This window comes from Galeopterus variegatus, unplaced genomic scaffold, assembly GCF_000696425.1.
Source record: "Galeopterus variegatus unplaced genomic scaffold, G_variegatus-3.0.2 Scaffold8459, whole genome shotgun sequence".
Lineage (NCBI taxonomy): Eukaryota > Metazoa > Chordata > Mammalia > Dermoptera > Cynocephalidae > Galeopterus > Galeopterus variegatus.
This window is the reverse complement of record NW_007734570.1, coordinates 77,595-85,425: the sequence shown is the minus strand read 5'-3', so window position 1 is coordinate 85,425 and position 7,831 is coordinate 77,595. Positions and strand designations below refer to the sequence as shown.

Genomic DNA, 7,831 nt, shown 5'->3' with positions numbered 1-7,831 from the left:
TTTTATACCTGTGCAATTGTATCTGTTGAATAAATTCCCAGAAGTGTGAGAGCTGGGTAAAAGTAAACGCCTTTGTAACTTTTATAGATATTGCCAAGTTTCCCTCCTTAGGGTTGGACTTGTTTTCAGTCCTACCAGTAATACATGTAAAATTAATGTTTCCTCACAGACTTACCAACACACTGGGTTGTTGAAGTTTTAGATATTTGCTCCATTATTTAACAGTTCCAGAAAACAAAAACTATAACCCACTCGAGATTCTGATGGGAATAGCATGACATTTATAAACTCATTTGAGACACTCTTTTGTGATATTATGTTTTTATATTAAGTCTTCCAACCAGAAAATACATAAGCCTTCATTTAATTTTTGTGTATTTTATTTTTTATTTCTAGTGTTACCATTTAAATTTTTTACCTAGGGCCGGCCCGTGGCTCACTCGGGAGAGTGCGGTGCTGATAACACCAAGGCCACGGGTTCGGATCCCATATAGGGATGGCCGGTTAGATCACTGGCTGAGCGTGGTGCTGACAACACCAAGTCAAGGGTTAAGATCCCCTTACCGGTCATCTTTAAAAAATAAATAAATAAATAAATAATTTTTTTACCTAGATATCGATTCATTTCGGGATTACTTTTTTGTTTCTACATCTAATCAGAAGTTGTTAGTGCAGAAAAAGGTAATTTTCAAAACCTAAGGATAATAGAGATGAGGGGATAGGGAAGGAGGGGGGTTGGGAAGTGATAGGTCTGGTAAAGGGCATAAAGAAATATCAAGATTTGTAAGAACGAATATGTTAATAATAAATTTAAAATTTTTTAAAAAATTTCATGTATTCCTCTTCTATCCAGCACCTTAATTATCTCAGTTATTAATTTTGGCATTGTTTCCCCGCTAGGCAGGTAAGAATGAACAAGATGAGACGGGCTCTACTTTCCTCCAGCTGATAACGCTGAAAGGCGAAATGGAAAATGAACAAGAGACAAGAGAAACATCTTACTCTACTGAAGAGAATTACAATGGCGTCCAATGACACATAGTACCAACTGCCTACGTAAGACAAGGTAGTCAGGGCAGCCCGGCCTCTCGGAGGAAGTGACACTGAGGCTAAGTGCTGGACGGAAAGCACTTCCCTCTCATATGAACAACATGCAGAGTGGGTGACTTTCTGCCAGGATCCTTTGGCCATTCCTTCCTAGACGTCCTGTTCTAAACGCCTCCCGATCCTTTCCTCCCTGCCTCACCACTTCCTGCCATCGCCTCTGCGGCCTTCTGCGGCGGCGCAAGACCCTGCCCAATCGAAAACACCTCACCGCTGAGAGGGGCAGGGATTGGTCCCATCTTCCTGAGGCCTCCGGGGAGGGGCGGGGCTTACAGTAGCTTATCTGTACGTATCGGCGGGGCGGTCCCAAGGCCGACGGAAGTGCTCTGTGTTGTTGCCGGAAGTGGGAAGAGAAAAGTTGTGATGGCGGCTGCGACTGAAGCCGAGGAGGTGAGTGCCATGGGCACTTCCCAGGGGGTTTTGTGGGTGAGGGTTCCGAGGGGAGGTAGGGGCGAGAGGTGGAGGCGAAGCCTGGGTTCTGGGCCAGGGAGGTGCAGACATTGTGGGGTTAGGGCGGCGGTGGAGGCCTTCTGACGGGCGGGGACTCGGCTTGAGCCTTCCGGGGAGAAGCCGAGCCGGCCCCACCTCAAGCCGCTCATCTTCGCCACAGGTGCCAGTTGGTAGCGTGGAGGAGGGGTCTGACCGGGCGGCGGAGGAACTGGCCGCCCAGAAGCGCGAACAGAGACTGCGCAAATTCCGGGAGCTACATCTGAAGCGGGTGAGTAATCCGCGAGGCCAGCTCAGACCTGTCCCCTGGCCAGGTCCGTGCGCGTTTGTAGAGGGACGAGGAAGATGCACCAGTGCGCTTGACAGACCCTCCGAGCTGGATCGTCCCCCGAGATGAAAGATCTATCCCGGTGGTTCTCAACGCTGGCAGCGCACTGGAATCACTTTGAGAACTTAAAAAAGCACATTTGCTCGCTCCATCTCCTCTCTACCCACATCTGATTTAATTTATGTGGGCTAGATTCGGGAGACCTAAATGCCACTGTAGTATGACTCCCCCACTTTGCAAAACCTTGTTCCTATCCAACCCAAAGAGCTAAACGGAAGCAAAGCTGATATTAACCCGTAGGGCAAACAGCAAAACAGTGCAACCCAACACATTTTTTTCTCAATATATGCAAATGGAGACTTTATTAGGCTGTTCCCTTGCTTAACATCCTTTGATGGTTCTCTACTGCTTTTAGGATAAAATGGGGTTACCTTGTTTATGTGTTCTACCTGATGCTCCTCCAAGGAGGCAAGATCATTTGGATTTTTTTTCGTGTTTCAGCTGACTAACTTTTTGGGTTATGGTTTTAGAATGAAGCTCGTAAATTGAATCACCAGGAAGTTGTGGAAGAAGATAAAAGGCTTAAGTTACCTGCAAACTGGGAAGCCAAAAAAGCTCGTTTGGAATGGGAACTACAGGAAGAACAAAAGAAAAAGGTGGGGAACTACTCTGTTCTCTTCATAAGTGATTTATTCGGTCATTCTCTTGCATTGAGACAGTAGAACATGATGGTTGAGTTCTCTGGCTTTGGAGCCAAACTGCCAGAGTTCACATCTTGGCTCTGCTTTTTACTAGTGCTGCAAAACTTTGAGAGAATTATTTAACCTGTGTTTAATCTCTCCACCTGTGTTTTCTCATCTATATGATGAGGACTGTAATAATAATTTGAGTTAATCATGAGTTAAAAAAGTTATGCATGTAAAACATTTAGAACAGGACCTGACAGCTGATAAACACCCAATATGTGTTGTATGCTTTCTTCTTATATACCATAGCAGATTTCCAAATTTTCTTGAAATATTAATCATTATTTTTAAAGTAGTGCTTCATATCTGTATTGGATCTTTCTTGATTTAAAATAGATCAAATCATTGCTTGTATCATAATTGTAGGTACCAGCTTTTTTCTTTTTTTTAAGGAATGTGCAGCAAGAGGGGAAGACTATGAGAAAATGAAGTTGCTAGAGATCAGTGCAGAAGATGCAGAAAGATGGGAGAGGAAAAAGAAGAGGAAAAACCCTGATCTGGGATTTTCTGGTAAAATTGACCTTTATTGAACAAGCCTGTTAGGTAAACATTGCCTTCACTGTTTTTGGATTTTAGAAAGGATGTGCTCCTCATGCTTCCTTCATGGAGTATTCTCCGAGAGGCCTAAACCCAAGAAAAATACAAAATGTCTCATAGGGCCGAAGTCAAAAGGCTGCACTTCAGTCAGCTGGATTCTTTTATTCTTTGTGGTAAAATTAATCAAAGTCTGCTTATCAGCATCTTCGGCGTAGAAGCTGTGCTTAGATTAGTGTCTTGTGCTTATATTACTTAGTAATAATTTTGATTTTTCTTTGAATAGTAATGCCCAAACAAGGTAATATATCATCTCTGATTCCCACTTTATTTTTAGATTATGCTGCTGCCCAGTTACGCCAATATCATCGGTTGACTAAGCAGATCAAACCTAACATGGAAGTGTATGAGACGCTGAGAGAAAAACAGTAAGTTGACAGGTTTAATGTAAGTCTTTTTTTCATCCTGAAGCAATATGGATATGTTTGTGTGTGTGAATACACATACACATAACCGCCTCTGCTTGGTTCATTGGAACACTTATTCTATTTTATAGTATGAAGTGTTTCCCGACTGTAGAATCACAATAAAGCCAAATGAGGTTTAAATTAAATTTGCTGTAGGGCCGGCCCAGTGGCTCACTCGGGAGAGTGCGGTGCTGATGGCACCAAGGCCCCGGGTTCGGATCCCATATAGGGAGGGCCGGTTCGCTCACTGGCTGAGCATGGTGCTGACAGCACCAAGTCAAGGGTTAAGATCCCCTTACCGGTCATCTTTTAAAAAAAAAAAACTATTTTCAAAGACTTGGTGGACTGTAGTTTGCAGACTTCTGTTTTAATGGAAAGAGAAATAACCTAAGCTTGGAAGTTCTAATCCCAACTCTGTTTGTAACACTTTGTGACCCTTTATAAGTCCTTTAACCTCTGACCGTTGGCGCTTTCATCTATAGAATGAAGGTGTTGGAGTAGGTGATTTCCTAGGTCCTTTCTAATTCTGTATTTTCTTTCTTTTTTTTTTTTTTTTTTAAATTTAAGGTAGGATCCCACAGTAAATACATGTATATATTTTATCTTTCATCATGAGTGGAAGTTTAGTTTGACATTTGAAAATGGAGCACTTATAGTGTTACTGTAAGTCCATTTTCTGTCTTTTCAGTGGAGAAGAGTTTTTCCCAACATCCAACAGTCTTCTTCATGGAACACATGTGCCTTCCACAGAGGAAATTGATAGGATGGTCATAGATCTGGAAAAACAGTAAGTACTCAATAGAGCAGCCTGAAATTTTAAACTGTTAATGACAAAATAGACTTAGAATGTGCATCTAAGTCTAATGTGCTTTGAATGAATTGAATAGACGAAAATTATACTCGTAATTGCTCATTTCTGGCCTAATATCTATGGTAGTTTTGGGGATAGACAGCAAGTATGGGTTGAGTCCATATGATTTGGAATTGTGAAGCAAAATATTGATGAAATTGAGTTGTTATAATTGAAGAGGAGAGGTCTAAAGAAAATTATTCTTCCTTTAAGGCTTTTACTTTAATAGTCATTCCATTCTCTGATCAGAAGAAGCAAGATGTTTTAATAAATGTACAGTGTACTTCAGTTATATTTGTGTTTCTTAACACTGACAGAGATGAATGTTAGGTAGAGCAGAATTAATTTATATCTATGTGTATATATATATACACACACACCCTTTTTTTTTTTTTTTTTAAAGATGACTGGTAAGGGGATCCCAACCCTTGACTTGGGTGTTGTCAGCCCCCCACGCTCTCCCAAGTGAGCCAACCAGCCATCCTATATAGGGATCTGAACCCATGGCCTTGGTGTTATCAGCACTGCACTCTCCCAAGTGAGCCACGGGCCGGCCCTCCACACACACAGTTTTTTTGGTGGCTGGCTGGTACAGGGTTCTGAAACCTTGACCTTGGTGTTATCAGTACCATGCTCTAATTAACTGAGCTAATCGGACAGCCCAAATTTATGTTTTACTAGTTAATTCATGTATTAAGAATAATGTCTGTGCACTCAGTATTAGCTGTGGCTATTATTAATATAATTATTATTGTAGTAATTATTTATTTATTTTTTTTTTTCCTTTTTGTCTTTTTTACTGTCCGGTAACGGGATCGCAACCCTCGGTGTTTGTTGCGCCTGCACCATGCTCAGCCAGTGAGCGGGAACCGGTCTCTGTGTAGTAATTATTTTAAGTAATACTTCATGTGTCCAGTTCCTAATGATGTATTGTTGCTGTTTTAGAAGCATGCTGATTTAGTATGTACTGAATTTCATGGTTTATACCTGGGGTTTTACTGTTAATTAGCAGTTTCTACTTGAACTTGATGAAAACTGGGTTCCCTCCCCCTACCCCAAAGTGTGCAATTCTACATGTACTGATTATATTCTTAACTATTTGGCCATGTTTTATTAAGATGAGAAAAGAAGGCAATTTTGAATTTTGTAAATTATTTTCTTCTTCCCTCAGAATTGAAAAACGAGACAAATATAGCCGGAGACGTCCTTATAATGATGATGCGGATATTGACTACATTAATGAAAGGAATGCCAAATTCAACAAGAAAGCAGAAAGATTCTATGGGAAATATACAGCTGAAATTAAACAGAATTTGGAAAGAGGAACAGCTGTTTAATTCCATCAGGAACTGTTTTTAGAAGTTTGAGAATGGAGTGAAAATTTCTGCTAGCAAATTGAAGTTCTCTTAAATTTTATTAGTTAACCAGAACTTAGTCTATACCTTCCCACTCAGCATTTAGAAATAAAAATGTTTTTTCTTAAACATATACTTCCATGTATATTTCCGCATTTTTTGCACTTGGATATAAGAAGTATTTCTTGTAGTGAAGTTGTTTTGTAAAAATCTACTTTGTATAAATTCTAATTATATTATTTTTCTATGTATTTTGAATGTGTATGACTGTTTAATCTTTGAAGCATTTTGGGCTTAAGATTGCTGGCAGCATGCATAAATGCAGTCACTATTGCTTTGAATATTGTTATGAATTTGGAAAAATCTAGAGCTGGACTTTTTTTTTTGGTCCCTTTTGAGACCGGCCGCACCGCGCTCAGCCAGTGAGCGCTGTGAGCGCACCGGTCATCCCTATATAGGATCCGAACACACAGCGGGAGCACTGCTGCGCTCCCAGCGCCACACTCTCCCGAATGCTCCATGGGCTCGGCCCTAGAGCTGGACTTGGGAACTGAAGCTGTGGACAGTGAAGATGGCAGTGGCTACTAAAGGGATGGTACAGTCTCTCCCCAGAGCTGCGTATGACCAAGTTCAGGGAGTAGCAGAACTATCCTGCCATGACTATTGACCATGTACAGTTCTTTTTTTCCGAAAAACAATAAAATGCTTTGGAATAGAATTTGCTAACACTTTGTCATTTAAAAGAAATATTTGATTGTACACATTTGTATATACACATGCAAACGTGCATGCTGCCATTCTTCAAATTTAAAAAAAAGTTTATGGGACATTTCAAACATTCGAAAGAAGACAGAATAATACAGTGATAGAGCGCAGCCTTGTAACACCCAAGGTCAAAGATTCAGATCCCCATACCAGCTGGCTGCCCCCCCCCCAAAATAATTCGATGAATCCCATATACTCAATACCCATTTTCAACAATCATTAACTCATAGCTAGTCTTTTTCATCTTTGTTTCTATCCACTTTGTCCTCCATGACTCCTATGTTATTTTGAAGCAAATACATGGTGTACAATTTCATTTATAAATATTTCAGTATATATCTTTGAAGGATAAATACTTAAAAAGTGGCCACAGTACATTTTTTTTTTCTTTTTTGTGGGCATCTGGCTGGTATAGGGATCTGAACCCTTGACCTTGGTGTTATAACGCTGCACTTTAACCAACTGAGCTAACCAGCTGGACCCTTTTATTTTTTGTGGTGGCTGGCCAGTACTGTATGGGGATCCAATCCCTTGACCTTGGTGTTATTAGCACCATGGTCTAACCAAGTGAGCTAACCAGCCAGCCCCACAATACTATTATCACAACAATAGTTTTATTTTCATAAAAGTCCAGAGAGATTATTATAATTGTTTCTAAATGTTGATTAAATGCTAAACACCTAATTAGGACATTGCAAATTAAGGGAAATCTGAAATTCAAAAAACTTCACGAATACTTTGGTGTCTAAAGACAACACCACTGGTGATTAATTATCCTCTTTTTAAATTAATCAGCACCGTACTCTCCCAGCCCTAATGCAGCACCTTTTTATTTCCTCTCCTAGCACTTTATTTTTTTCCTCCTGGTGGTGGGTTGGTACAGGGAACTGAACCCTTAACCTTGGTGTTAAAAGGCTGTGCTCTAACCAGTTGAACTAACTGGCCAGGCGCCTTCTCTTAGAACTTCTTTGTGTGGTTAAATCACATGTCTGTTACAAGGCCTTGATGCCTCCGAAGCTATACTGAATATGTTTCAATCTTTCTATTCCCATTTCCACTACCTTAGTTCAAGTTCTTCTTTGATCCTGAATATTGCAATACAATAAAATAGAATTTAAAAAACTTCAAAATATTTTCAAATAGAATCTGGCAATGTATTTAAAAGAAAAGAACAGTTCACTATAACTCAGCAGGGTTCATTCTTAGAATGCAAAAGCGGCTTGTTGTAGGCTGTG

General features: G+C 40.3%; 1 protein-coding gene across 1 annotated transcript; it reads left to right on the top strand.

Annotated features, from left to right (window-relative positions):
- Positions 1–1,152: 1,152 nt before the first annotated feature.
- On the top strand, positions 1,153–6,082 carry SYF2 (SYF2 pre-mRNA-splicing factor). The gene is made up of 7 exons (XM_008592913.1): positions 1,153–1,494; positions 1,715–1,822; positions 2,410–2,535; positions 3,018–3,135; positions 3,497–3,587; positions 4,315–4,413; positions 5,648–6,082. The coding sequence occupies exons 1-7, from the start codon at positions 1,468–1,470 to the stop codon at positions 5,811–5,813; spliced, it is 735 nt and encodes a 244-aa protein (XP_008591135.1). The 5' UTR covers positions 1,153–1,467; the 3' UTR covers positions 5,814–6,082.
- Positions 6,083–7,831: the final 1,749 nt, after the last annotated feature.

What these genes read in the sequence shown, in the direction of transcription:
- SYF2 (XM_008592913.1), top strand. Translation starts at nt 1,468, where the DNA reads ATGGCGGCTGCGACTGAAGCCGAGGAG. An exon ending in GGGAGCTACATCTGAAGCGG is followed by an intron (nt 1,823 to 2,409) that starts GTGAGTAATCCG and finishes TTATGGTTTTAG; the next exon opens with AATGAAGCTCGTAAATTGAA. An exon ending in GAGACGCTGAGAGAAAAACA is followed by an intron (nt 3,588 to 4,314) that starts GTAAGTTGACAG and finishes CTGTCTTTTCAG; the next exon opens with TGGAGAAGAGTTTTTCCCAA.